The sequence below is a fragment of the Trichomycterus rosablanca genome, chromosome 13 (assembly GCF_030014385.1).
Source record: "Trichomycterus rosablanca isolate fTriRos1 chromosome 13, fTriRos1.hap1, whole genome shotgun sequence".
NCBI lineage: Eukaryota > Metazoa > Chordata > Actinopteri > Siluriformes > Trichomycteridae > Trichomycterus > Trichomycterus rosablanca.
In genome coordinates this window covers 19,454,848-19,469,589 of record NC_086000.1, presented here as the reverse complement: position 1 = coordinate 19,469,589, position 14,742 = coordinate 19,454,848, and the positions used below count along the sequence as shown (strand labels likewise).

The 14,742-nt window shown below is 36.4% G+C and overlaps 1 protein-coding gene across 1 annotated transcript in view; it reads left to right on the top strand.

The window, feature by feature from the left end:
- Positions 1 to 14,742, top strand: part of col12a1a (collagen, type XII, alpha 1a) — a 71,207-nt gene that overhangs the window by 14,925 nt on the left and 41,540 nt on the right. The window contains exons 13-22 of the mRNA XM_063007941.1: positions 3,221 to 3,490; positions 5,289 to 5,555; positions 6,720 to 6,912; positions 7,038 to 7,162; positions 10,008 to 10,157; positions 10,237 to 10,356; positions 11,221 to 11,385; positions 11,578 to 11,724; positions 12,865 to 13,004; positions 14,113 to 14,242. Coding sequence (XP_062864011.1) covers positions 3,221 to 3,490; positions 5,289 to 5,555; positions 6,720 to 6,912; positions 7,038 to 7,162; positions 10,008 to 10,157; positions 10,237 to 10,356; positions 11,221 to 11,385; positions 11,578 to 11,724; positions 12,865 to 13,004; positions 14,113 to 14,242 — 1,707 coding nt within the window. The remainder of the gene's footprint in view (positions 1 to 3,220; positions 3,491 to 5,288; positions 5,556 to 6,719; positions 6,913 to 7,037; positions 7,163 to 10,007; positions 10,158 to 10,236; positions 10,357 to 11,220; positions 11,386 to 11,577; positions 11,725 to 12,864; positions 13,005 to 14,112; positions 14,243 to 14,742) is intronic.

Below are 14,742 nucleotides of genomic sequence, written 5' to 3'. Positions count from 1 at the left end.
ACAACATTAGGTCTTGAATGTATGTTAAGATTTTAGTGTAATGTAGCTGAATGAATTGAATATACATTTGCTGATTGTGTTTGCTTTGGCTTGCATTTTGCCCTTTCTGGATTATCTAGCAAATAAGGGTTGGAAAATTGAATTCCCTTAAATGCAGACATGGTTACAATAAATGAAAAAAGGATTTTTCCATGGATTCAGTCGATCTGCTCACACGTCTGTTTTGTGGAAACTATGCTGTGGTTCGAGGTTGCATTTGTTAGTTGTGTGTCTACAGTGTGCCTGTCTAATTTCCTTCTGTATACTGGGCTTCGGAATCATTAGCAAATGTATTTTTGTTATTATAGACACTGATAGAAATGCTGTTCTTCAAGATCTGGTGGAAATCTGTTGGATCTACTACTGAATAGCTTTACCTAGCATTTTGGTTTGCCATGATATTGTTGTGGAAGTCTGGGCTTTGTTTACGCTTATTTTATATACCGGGTTTGTGGACTTGTGTCAGCAGAAATCCAGCTGATCCAGATCCTTTGGGTGTACAAATGTTCACATGTACACATCAGGTCTTTGCTGTGTTTGTTTGGGTTTCAACCTTTTAGGATTTTGGCTGTACACTAAATAGCGACCTGCTGTGCTGAATGTCAGGAGCTGCTGTTATTGGTTCTCATAAATAAGGGTGAACAATCTTAAACGAATCTAAGGTGGTCTGCTGTTACTGTTTATGGGAAAAGTGAAGGGTAAGTTCTAGAGGATAAATGCTGCTTCCAGTTGGTCACTGAGACTTTTTCAGAAAGGGCTCGTCTTGTTCCTGAGCTTGTCTACAGTGTCAGCTCAGTGGATTTGTAATTAGAAGGGCATTGGTTCTAACCACACCACAGACAAGTTGCCATTGTTGGGCACCTGAGCAGTGTCCTTAACCCTTAGTTGCCTAAACTGTATGAGTCACAATGGATACAAGCATCTGCTACATACCATAAATGTAAATTCTAGTCTAGTGGAGCCAAATGTGATCTTGAATTTAGCTCTGAAGAAAGGTAATTAACATTATACTGGATAATTGACCAAACAGATAAAGTACTTACTTATTTTTACCAAAGTTCCCACAGTATTCCCAAACATTTGCTGTATATCCACTTAAATTGGTGATTAAACTTCCAGCTTTAAATATGACCCTTAGTTGTACAACGTGATGACCAATGTCTGCAGGAATCATTAGCATGTGGTCTGGTAATATCAGATCTGCTCTCAGATGTGGACAACTATCTTGGCAGCTGCATTCACTATAGCACATTACATTTGAAGGTTCTCAAGAGTGTGGAATTCACCACCAGTGCTTTGTAGAATTTATTACCTCTTAGACAAGAGGTACATGTCATAGTAAACCACCAAACCTCCTAGGGAGAACAATAATCTTAAGGTTAGGACACATGCTAAGGTCTTTCATGTACAATGCTTAGCAAAGCAGCAAGAAATATGTTTCCCAAGATCTTACTTTACCATTTTTAATTAGTGTTTATTTACTTAATTTGATAGTATAGTTTTATTATTAACGACTGATCACCAAAGTGCTAGCAATTAACTAACTCTCTAAATGTAATGTGTGTTTGCTTGAAAAAGCTTGTTGGACCCAGGTGGCCACCCTGTGGTCAGAAAGTCTCACAAGGTGTTGCACACTGCCAAATATATGCTGACTATCAGTCAACACCACCACAAATCACTCCCCCTCAATATCTTTTCCTGACTTTCCACTTCTTTGGCTTTAGCAAAGGCTCCAGTGAAAAAACTAAGGGAAAGTGTAAAATCGCAGGTTAAAATGGGAGGGTGATTGTGTTTCTTGCTGAATGGAAAATAAAACTGCCTGCCATGATTAATTTTTCAGAACTTCTTGACATGTTATTAACGACCATATCAGTGGGGAGAAAAAAATCTCAAAGTGTGAGGCTGTATAAGCCCGAGGACTGGTTTAGATTTAGATAACTCTGAATTTGTGGGGAAAAACATGATCCCCTCTATGAAAAATACCACACTCTGAGTCAATGTGTCAAAGTACATTTATCTTTAAACAGTTTACACATTAAAAAATATGTGCTTGATTATAGTGGACCATTGTAGTGTGTAGCCTTTCAGCTCCAAACCAGAATTACATAAAGTGAAAGCTGCACAGATACAATAACAGGTTTGTAAACCACTTAAAGTCAAAAACACATTTTATCTAAACCAGTAAAACACAAACATGCCTACATTTAATGTTTTTGACACATTGACGGATTAATCTGACAGAATAAAGGCTTAAAACCCCACATGTTAATGGCCACATTTAAATTAAGGCATTTCAGTTAAAAAAGATCAGAAAAAAGATCAGATTAGAAGTGTGGGCTGTAACGTTTCCCTGCCCAGTGACAAGCCCAGTATGCAAGTCTTAGTCTTAGATCTGTTCATACTATATGGAGAAAACCATTGGGACACTCTTTTTAATTTTTGAATTCATGTGTTTTAGCCACAACAACTGCTAACAGGTGTAATAAATCAGTTATATAAAAGAAAACTATATGCTTCCAACATTGCAGCAACAGTTTAGGAAGGCTCTTTCCTTGTTCCAGCATGACTGTGCCCCTGTGCACAAAGCAAGATCTATGAAGACATAAAGAAAAGCTTGACCTTAGCCACACTGAACAGCTTTGGAATAAACTGGTGCATCGATTGAAGCATCCTTGACCAACATCAGTGCCCAGCCATACAAATGCTGAATTTTGACTGAATGGGCACAGATTTGTATAGATTTTGGCTGTTGTTACAGCTGAAAAGACCACATAAAGGTCACTCTGTTTTAATACAATTAGTTTTTGAAATGCGATGTCCAACAAGCTCATGGTCAAGTGTCCACTTTTGGCCATATAGTGTATAAATTATGTCCCAAATAAAATTAGTTGTGGATTACCCTAAAAGGATGTGCATAAAACTGTGAATAAGTCTTCTGTTTTCTAAGGGGTGAAATTTAGCACCAATGTGCAGTACATTTGCTTTCAAAATTAAAAGCACAATTGCATAAATATCAGACCACATTTTAAATGTAATCAATGCAGTATTGTTTAATTTAATGGTTTACATTTTTGATGAGAGTTTACATAAAGTATGTGGATATATTTGGTGTTAAAAAAATCATAAAACACAGTCCAGCTTCATTAACGTACTATCTTTTCTGTTGAAAAATTTTTCACAGTACTTGGCTCTCCAAAAGACCTGATCACAAAAGATGTCACCGAGTCCAGCTTTGCTGCTACCTGGACCCCAGCACCTGGCAATGTCAACCAGTACCGGGTCACCTGGAAATCCCTGTTCACCGAAGAAGCCGGGGAGAAGATGGTTCCCGGGGATGTCACTACCACAGTTCTGGGGGGGCTGACGCCAGAGACACGCTACAAGGTTTCTGTCTACGCCGCCTACGGCCGTGGAGAGGGGGAGCCGCTGGTGGGAGAGGAAACCACAGATGGTAAGTCCATTCCCACCCGCATAATGCATTCAGCAGAGGAGCCACTTTATTTTCTCCTCTTTTCTATGAGGGGCTCTTTCACTAGAGATTACCTCAGACATCCACATACAGAAAAGATATTAACATTTACTATGTATTGTGTTATCTATCTAGACCGTAATGCACAAACCGCATTTCCAGAAAAGTTGGGACATTTTGAAAAATACAAAGGATGGGTCCTGTTGAGTCTGTTTGCTCTTAAGTTTACTTCCTTGTAATATGTATTTTTTTTCTTGCTGCTGTTACACTAGGCCTACTTATAAGGTTTTTGGGTAATTTTCATTAGGTTTTTTTTTTGGAATAAAAAGGCACTACACTTACTTTTCTAGTTATAGTTACAAACTACATACCCTGTACAAAGCCAGTTCTATAAAGACGTGGCTAAACTTTTTGTTGTATAGAAACTCCGGCGGCCTGTACAGAGCCTTGACCTTAACCCTATTAAACACCTTTGGGATGGATTGTAACGCCAACTGTAAGCCAAGCCTTCCCAAATGGTCTGTTGACAAGCTTATGGTCAGGCGTCCACATACTTTTGGTCATAAAAAAAATGTGTATATAAAAAGCAACTTGCCTGCAACCACAGGAAAAATATTATTCATTTTAGAAATACCTTGTACGATTCCAGGAGTTGCAGATGTTTGCTGATCATCCTCATTATAATACACCATAATGTAAAAGGGTCACTTGATGTATGGAAACAAGCTTAAAGGTAGAAGATTTAGTCTGTTCCTTTCATGTATTGTGGAAAAAATAAGGATACGATTGCTTTTACAAGTTCAAGAATTGTGTCATTGTTGCTGGCATTGCTGTTGGTTTTGAATTGCTACTGACGTACACACTAATGTTGTGTGGATATTGGTGAATGGCACTGAGAACCATTGATGTAATATGTCACACCTGTTTTGAGTTAACATCCACATGTAGCTCTCGGAAACACAGCATAGAAGGTCAGCACCATTAATTAATTAATTCATTTTATGTTTCACCACTGCTTTATCCTGTTCAGGGTTGTGGTGGGTTTGATTCATTGGACGAAAGGCAGGAAACACCCTGGACGGGTCACCAGTCCATCACAGGGCAGACAAGCACACACATGCTCTCACAGGGCAATTTTGGGGCTATAATGAGAAAAGCATACAAAGGAAACATTCCCTGATTTGGAAGAATTCAGCTCCTGACTGAAATAACAAAATGTCTGAATGGAAGAGTTCCCCATTTTCTCATTACTTTATTGATTCTGGCAAACCTACCAGCTGCTATCAGAGTCAAAAAACAAGCCACAAGCAGCACTGGGGACCCCATGTTTAATGTCTATGGTCACGTCTTCCCACTTTCTTACCCAGCGTCTTCCTAGAAACATATTTTGTCTGTTCGGGTCAGACTGCACGTTCAGAAACTTGGAAGTTGTATTTTCCATCCATAAAACGCTTTGGAAAAGCAGTTAGCATCTGAAAGTGTTCAGTGAATCATTTAAGACCTTCATTCGGCTTCTTCCTGTACCAGAAACCTGGAGTCCCAATATGGAAAGAGAACAGTGTGGCCAGACTTAAAATGTCCAGGTTTGGCTTAAAGCACAGCCTGTCTGTTCTCACTAGGCTTAGCAATGCAGCTGGACGGTGAGAACCTTGGCACATGTTTTGACTAGAAAGACAGCAGAAGATGAAAGCTTTGTTCATTTTATATGAATGCTTTTGTCAAATGCTGGACTAATTATGTAAAAAAATGAAATAGTAATTACCTTTTGATTTTTCCCTAGTTTCAGCCTCAGCCAGAGCGATTGCTGTGAGTGAGGAGACAGAAAAGAGCATGCGGGCAACATGGAAGCCAGCGCCGGGCAACGTTCTTAATTACAGGGTGACTTATAAGCTTCAAGATGCAGCACGGCCATTGGTCACCAAAACCCAAGGTGGCACTACAACGGTTGTCCTGCGTCGTCTACAGCCCATTACCACCTATGAGATTGTAGTGGTTCCAGTGTACAGGAATGGAGATGGAAAAGCAAGGCAAGGAGTGGGAACCACATGTAAGAAAGTGTCATTTAATATACCATATTTCAATTTTGTGTTATATATACAGTGGACCCTTGAGTTCCGAACGGTTTACCATATGAACATTTTGGGTTACGAATGATCTTTTACAACGTACAAACAAATTTCGGATTACGTACCGAAATTCGCGAAACACGTGACGTCACGAACAAGTTAACTCCGACCGTCTCTCTCTATATATATACAGTGAGCAAACATTCGGACAGCGGACAGTGTTTTTTTGGTGTTTTCTTTATATTTTGTAAAATTCAATATTAAAATGGCCTCAAAGAAGGTGCAGAGGAAGCGTAGTGCTGAGAAAATAAACAAATCTATTACTATTTGTTGTTGTATAATTACTCCTGCCAGTAGCTGTCACTGTGTATCAGACAGAGGGGACAGTTAGTGAGAGAGAAGAAGGAAATCGCTGAGTAAAGTATTCTTTCTTTCGTGCAATTACACCTAGAAAATACACTATACTATACTAATACTATTGAAATAAAGTAGGAAATAATAAAGAAATATGAGAGTTATTGTTGTTTCTTGTAGATACATTTTATAAAAAAAAGAAGGAAATTTATTATGGTGTATAGTAAAGCACACATACTGTACTGAAATATGGTGTTTTATGTACAGTACTACTGTGTATTGTTGTTTATTATTGATTATTACAGTAATGTCTATTCTATAATTTAGGATTAAGGGAAAAGATACTTGTATTTATAACAAAAAAGACCATTTAAGACATTAGAAAGGTTAGGTAAGGGGGTGGTTTGGGAGGTCTGGCACGGATTAATTCTATAATTCTATTTACATTATTTCTTATGTGAAAAATAGGTTTAACTAACAAACATTTTGACTTAAGAACAGCCCTTCGGAACCAATTAAATTTGTAAGTCAAGGGTCTACTGTATATATATAGACTTTTATTCAAAGCAACTTTCAATTGTTACCAATGCAATGCAAGCATTTCAGGGTTAAGGGCTCAGTGGTCCAACAGTGGAAACATGGCACGGTCCAGTACCTTATCTGCTGAGCTACCACTGCCCTGTAGCATATATTTAACCTAAATAATATTCAGATGTTTTTAAATGTTATTTAATATTTTATCAACATGTTTGGTCAGTATTTCCTTAGTTTGCATCTTTTCTTTTTTCCAGTGTCACCATATAAAAGTCCAAGAAACTTGCAAACATCTGAGCCCACTAAAACCAGTTTCAGGGTATCATGGGACCCTGCACCAGGAGATGTAAAAGGCTATAAAGTGACATTCCATCCTATTGGGAATGATATAGACTTGGGAGAACTCACGGTCGGTCCATTTGACAATACTGTAGTTTTGGAGGAGCTCAGGTAAGAGATCTTTTTACATCTCTGTTTATTTATTTATTTAGTTTTTATCTATATTTGTTCGATTGATAAAAAGACAGTTAAGAGTTCTTGGCTTGAATGAAAGCAAAGCTTCTTTTTTACCGCAGAGCTGGAACCAAGTACACTGTGAATGTATCTGGAGTGTTTGATGGTGGAGAGAGTATGCCCCTGGCTGGAGAAGAAAAGACAACCCTTTCTGATGAGCCAGCAACCCCACCCATTAGGGCTCCAGGTAGCATTTCCACCCAGTCTTTACATAATTGATGTAGTTCAGACCTTGGAAACAAAGTTTAGCTGGCTGGTTTTCTGAAAATGTGACCTGATCTGCCAGGTTTAAAATACAGATAGATCACACCTAATATTTGGTTGTATGTTTCATAGCTCTTTTAACTGCTTTAACTACTCAGGTGATAATAACATTTATGTCACTTTTCTGTACAATTCACATATTCACAATAGGATTTAGGTCTCAAAAGTTTTATTATATACAAATAATAATAAAATAAATATAACATTTAAAGGCTCATATTTGTGAAAGGCTTTTTTAAGAGTAGTATTAAAAAGTAGTTGTATAAAAATGAAACAATTACAGAAACAGGCACATATTTATTAAGGTTCTTATATCATGTGTTTATAGACAGTTGCTTATTGTCCTGTGATTTGTGACAAATGTATACACCACCACAGGTATTTAAATGACACAATACATATTAAGTATGTAAATGTAACTTGTGGTGTAAGACATGATTTCCCCAGTTAAAAGAATCTCCTTATTCAAATATGGCAACACACCAACAATAAACATTCATTTGTTTTTTGATGGATGCCAAAATTCCTGCAATCTTACTTGCTCACTTTACAGCCCATTGCAAAATACATGTAGATATCATCTAGAAACTTTCTACAAGCTCTTTGAGTAGACCATTTGTCTTCCCTGTGACTTTAAAGGCCTGAAGCAGTATGATGTGAATAATGAGTATAACCGAGACACTGGCAGTTTTGTCTGTACATATTTTAAAGCATTGTTTAAAGCATAGTGTGACTAGCATTGTTATTCTAGTTAGTTAGACAGACAGAGACTGTCTGCACATATAGACAGATGAATCACTACACATGATGAGTAAAGTATGACTATTCCATATGGTCACTTTGTCTTAGCCTGCTTCTAGGTTTGAGAGTGGATGTAACACAAACCTGCCCAGGTATTGCTGTATCTCATCCCTGTGTGTGTGTGTGTGTGTGTGTGTGTGTGTGTGTGTGTGGTGTGTGCAACAAGAAAAAATCTTCTGTTTTGTGCACATGGTCTGGAATGCGGCTCCTAATGGGGAGCAGATCCAGTGGCTGCGTTTCACTGGCCTCACAAACTGGGGAGGAAGATAAAATAGATTGAGAAATCCTTAGTTCTTCTTAAAATTTGCTTATATTTTCGTACTGCATAGCTCCTAACTGACACAAATACTTCTGTTTTATTTATACTGTATACATTTTATTTATATAAGTACATACGTGGATTATTTGGTTTGTTTGTGAGCCCTGTGGAATTTGGAACTTAAAACCTTACAACATCTGGTCTGATTTTAATCCAAGTTCATTGTAGGTCTTTACTAGACTATTTAAAGTCCAGGCTTGGAACAGTTTTGACCTTGTATTTAATGACTTATAGAACCTGCTCAGGCAGAAGTTACTTATCTTGTGGTTGTTGCTCAGGCTTGCTCATAAATAAAGAGAGATTTTTGAACATTCTAGAATTTATTGCCTGTTCATGTTGCAGCATCTCCTCTCAGTTAAGGTTTAGGCTTCTAATTACCCTAATCCTAAACACAAACTTATTTGTAAATCGTTCTGACATTTATACGTCTAATAAATGCTGTGCTGCATTGTCTAACTTAAGTGGTAGGTGACAGACCACTAATCTGACGTTCTCCTATAAAATGTCTTGGTCCTATTTAAAATGTATTGTTTATAATAATAATATAGTTTAGCTTAGTGTATAGTTTAAATTATATAGTTCATAGTAAACTTATCAAATTTGTTACATGGCGTTCTTTCATTTACATTTGCTTTAGTAATAGATTATAGCACATGATATACAACATTAAGATTATGTGCTGTATGTAACTGTTGGATACGTGATTTGTTATTTAAATCATGCATTTAAATAATATCTTGTGTTTGCACATATTAAAATTCTAAAATGAAATAAAAAAATCTGAAATACTAAATTGCTTAAAGCCAAATTTGTATTATTCGTTGATTCCATCAGATGAATGGACTGTCAACAATTTGAGGTAATAATGTAACAGGTTGTTGTTGACATATGTGGTATTATCAGGCATTTGTAATTCTTTAAACCATTTACTGTGCTGGTTGAGCTGTGCAAGTGTTTAGGTAATAAACATTTGTTTAGCTGGTACTGGTACATCCATGTAATGTTCAATGTGTAAACCTCCAGGGCGTCTTTTACAACTTTTAAAATATAAGCTACTTCTATCCCCAGGCTATATGCTTTTATCTTGATTGGGTGACTAAAATATTATTATATGGTGTTAGTATGAGCTTGTTTAATGTTTATTTTTATAAGCACCAGTCAGTGTCAGTTGATGTTAGGGGGGTTTAGGTGAGGAAATGTGGTGCAGATTGGTAAGTCAAATCACATTGCTTGTTTTGTGTTTGAGCTTGTTTTTCTCTGAGCAGGAGATGTCAACACCAATGTGGAAATGTGGTTCAGATTGACAAAGCAAGTCTCTCTGTTAATGATGGAGTCTACAGAAACCTAAAGTCTTAAAGTCCTGATTGATCTTTAATGTTCCAAATAATTTCTGATGTGATATGTAATATATCTTTGTATGTGAAATGTACAGACATTATTAATAAACCACTGTTTTGTTTTGTTGCTGTGGTCTTTTATTATTTCCCAAAGCCACTGTGCTGTGTGTATTTATGTAAATTTTCTTACAACATATTCTCTTACTTCACCTCAAAAGTGTCTTCTGTTATTCTGATCTCAGCTTGGATAGAAATTGTTACTGCATTGCTATTTATTCCCCTTTTAACTTCTGTATCATTTACCTGCTCAGATGTAATGTGTAAAACCAACGCCCAGGCTGATATCGTCCTGCTGATTGATGGCTCCTGGAGTATTGGTCGTCTAAATTTTAAAACCATTAGAGCATTCATTGCTCGCATGGTGGGCGTTTTTGACATCGGCCCAGATCGTGTCCAGATTGGTAAGACCTTTTTGGTTATGCTGCAGATTTAAATCCTTGTTCAGAGGCACAAAAAATGTAATGTTATTTTTTTAAACAGGTTTAGCCCAATATAGTGGCGATCCAAAGACTGAATGGCATCTGAATGCCCACAGAACTAGAGAATCACTGTTGGATGCTGTGGCCAATTTGCCTTACAAAGGAGGAAACACATTGACAGGTATTTTATAAGCTTATCCCACATTCCAAAATGTCAATACAGACTTGTGTCATACTTTCATTATCATATTTTGTCTTATGTTATATTTAGTGTCTCTCATCTTTTATTGTACATCATACATATATAATACATAATTATTTACATATATAATTAAAAACTGGTTTGATATTATGCATATGCTGTAATGTTTTTTGTAACTGCACATAATAAACATATTTAGATAGCAAAGGGGAATAAGTTGCGGTAATGTATCAAGTTTAATTAGCTACTGTAATTAAATTTAAAGCATAGACCAAATTGTTTTACTGAAGTATAATATGTAATTGATTGCATTTATACAGAACAAATTATTATCCCAGTTTCTTCTCTTTAAATTATGTTTCTTAACATCACACCATCCAGTTCTTAATAGTTTTTGTTTCAATGCATGCTCTGGATTGCTTTATTTAATCACTATATATCATATATTATACATACAGCATATATTCAGAGTTGCCTGCACATAGGTCTTCCATGGTCACCCGTCCCAAGGATATGTTAGCACATTTAATTTCCACTTATTTGACTAATTAATTTGTTCAAAGAAACGAGAATTTCTTATAATAGTGAGGTCATATCAATAATATTCAATATATTACATACCTCTATATTTGAAGCATAAGTCTGATGAGTATGTATGACAAACATACATTAAAACATCCACCACCAGCCCATTAATCTATTAAGGTATATTTTAAATATGCTGAGAAACACTGATGTCTAACATCATATTTATTCATTAAGCTTGTAATGGACTGATCACATTAAATTTAGCCTTGTCATAATCACCTGACATTAATAATTCATATATTTTCTTTTCCACAGGTCTTGCCTTGAACTATATCCTGCAAAACAATTTCAGAGCTAATGTGGGCATGCGTCCAAACTCCAGAAAAATTGGTGTTCTCGTCACTGATGGCAAATCCCAGGACGACATTATTGCCAACTCTCAGAACCTGCGTGACAGTGGTGTTGAGCTCTATGCTATTGGTAAGAACACTTACTTTAAACACGGTGTTATATAGTTATAACTGCTTTCATCATGATTTATTTGGAATTGAGTTTTGTCTGGGCAGCATCTTTAAGTTAGATTAATAATAATCTAGTCTTTTCTTAGATATTATAAATGGCCTATATAAGTTTACCCAAAAAGGTTGATGTTCTTGTTTCTGTGGTTTGTAGGTGTGAAGAATGCTGATGAGAACGAGTTGCGCTCTATTGCCACTGATCCTGATGAAATCCATATGTACAATGTGGCTGACTTCTCTTTCCTGTTGGATATTGTTGATGAGCTTACAGACAACCTCTGTAAGAGCGTCAAGGGTCCAGGTAAATCTAAGGGCATGTGTAATAATTCACACAGTGAAGGTGGACACTGTTTAAAGGTTAAAGGCACAACAGCCCTTGTGGCTGTAGGGAACCTGTTTTTGTGATCTTGGAGGAAAAGAGTCATGATGACTTTTGCTGATCAAGATAAACCCTTGTAAATTATTTTAATAATTAAAGAAATTGCTGCACATATGATTAAATCTTAGAAAAACACGAGGGTAAATTGAGAAACACTTATCTTGGACAGGTGTCTTTTTGTAAAATTCACTTCAATCTATGATTTGTTAATTCTCTTAAATCTTTATTAACTGACAAAAGTACAAAGAAAACTTAATTGTATTTTGTAAACATGGACAAATTTAGAGTTTGATGCCTGCAACACACTCAAAAAAGGTTGGGAACTGAGGATACTTATTGTCGCAAATGACTATTCTTGATTAATACATTAATACATGATTAATACATGATTTATGCATGTATATATTACATACATGAATACATGATTAAACGAGGCTCCAACTGCTCAACAGTCACCATTACTCTATACTCCTCTGCATTATGCATCATACATTTTTATTACAAGCCAGATCTGGACTGCAGCCAGGCCAGTGAAGCAGACATGCTCCCGTGTTTACAAAGCCACACTGTTCCACACATTCTAGCGTGAGCAGAATGAGGCCTGGCATTGAGTTGCTGAAGTAATCATGATTTTTTTGGGATAAGATATTTCCTTGATGGCAGCATATGTCTTTTTAAAATCCCAATACACACCTAAGTGTGATATACAAAACATCCATGCTGTTGGCACTAATGCAACTTATACCAACTTATATCCTTACTATTCTGGAGATGGGGTGTATAGATCAATTATATATATTATATGTATTTTTAAAGCAATGGAGGTTAATTTTGTGTCAGAGCCTCATGGAAAACTAAGCTGCTATTTGTAAAGAGTAACCATCCCTTTTAGCAGCTCCAGATATGAGTCAAAGTTCACAGAACTAAGCAGGGAAAACTGGAAAACTCTAATGTATTTAGGCAAAACAAAGAGAACTCTTTGCAAGATAATCTGTTTCTGTATATGTAAGACTTTAAAAGGGGTCAAATGTTAAAGTGTCACCATTGCCCCCCATTCATTAGGAGGACCGGCATCCCCCACTGACCTGGTGACCTCTGATGTGACCCACCACTCCTTCCGTGCTACCTGGACTGGCCCTGAGGGCCCTGTTGAAAAGTTCCGTCTTGAATACGTGCCAGTCTCTGGAGGACAGACTCAACAGGTATCACAGTCCTCTCCAAAGTATATACAGTGAAAAAAAAAAGGTTAAAGTATTTTTATTAAATCCATCAGGCTGGGATTTAGCAGTTTAAGGAATATCAATGAGCACAAAGTGAACCCGGCTGCTTAAGAAAGGGAGGTAAGATGACTGAACTGAGAAACATTTTTACTTTGATGGATCTGGCCAATTGTAAATGATAATAATGCAAAAAAGCAGAAGTATTTAAACCTTGCGGCATCATTCTGTCAATGTGCAGTGTAGCATAGCTGTAGCATTTATACAGCCTACTATACAAAGGAGAGCAGTAAATACCTGTATTGCTTTATGGGCTTTACCTCCTGTATGGCTACATCTTGCTTAAAGTGTGGATTTCATATTAATTTTAATTGATTTTTGTCCTTTTTAGGCATGGTTTAGTTTAGACAAATCTGTAATTTATACAACTGACACATTTCACATGGTTCAATAGCACTTTACTGTTATAAGATTTTATTTGTGTAACATTTTACTTCTACAAGCAGGTAACACAAGTATCTTTGAATTCAAATCCTCTTTAATCCAAAAAAATGTGTGTATTTAATTATAAAACCATATCTTATGATGTCTAGTCATCAATGGCACATGTACTGGTCTTTTCTCTTTCACTTCTGCCCATTTGGTTTCATGCACAGAACATTTGTTCTCTTTCAGGAAAATAGTTTCCACTTGTCCACATCAGAGCATTGGTTTTTCTATAAAGCAGCTTTAAATGAATACCAGAGCACTGGCCCAGACTCTTGAACATGTAAAATTTACTGTGACCAGTTTTCTGTCTGAAATCATTTAGATTGAACTTTAGATTACACACAGTGGTCGATGGGATTGTGAATTAAGTGTGACTATTTCCACTGAAACGTTTTCCAATATTTCCAATATTTTTAGTTTCTATTCCAATATTTCCATTCATTCTGTGTTACATTAAACTCGTTTTCACACTGATATTTTTATTACTATTGTTAGTATTTATTTACTTACTTACTTACTTACTTACTTACTTACTTACTCTGGGTAATGCCACTGCACTGACAGTACATGCTTTAGATTCCTCTTTTTGCACCCCCTGTTACAGATGTTTGTGGATGGGACTGTGACCACAGCATTGCTGGACGGTCTGGATCCATTGACTGAATATATAGTGAACGTTTATTCAGTGGTTGGAGAGGACAGCAGTGAGCCTCTTATAGGCACAGAAACCACATGTAAGTGCAAAGTTAAATTTCACCTTGATATAAATTGGGCCAAAGCCTTAACACTATTTATAAATTATTACTATTACTTTATATTAATCTAAATATATAATTAAAAGACGTTTGTTAATTGGATTCTTAAACTCTGCTGAATGTATTCAGATGTGTAGAATATAAACTTACTGACCTTCTTTCACATCTGATTCAAGTGTTAAGGCTTTGACATTCTCTACCTCTTTTATTAAATGGTGTTTATTGCCAAAGCAAATCGCATTGAGCTTAGTAATGCTTATTAAATTTTATTCCCATGGAGTGTATGCAGATGCTTAAACAGCCTTGTTAAACCCTCTCCTAATACAGTCCAGGCGTCACTGTATACACTGTATGACCATATGTGGACAAATCACGTAATTATTGAGTGCAGATGTTTAGCTACATCCATTGCTAACAAGTTTGGAAAAGTCTCTTTCCTTTTCCAGCATGACTGTGACCCTATGAACAGTAAGAGCCAT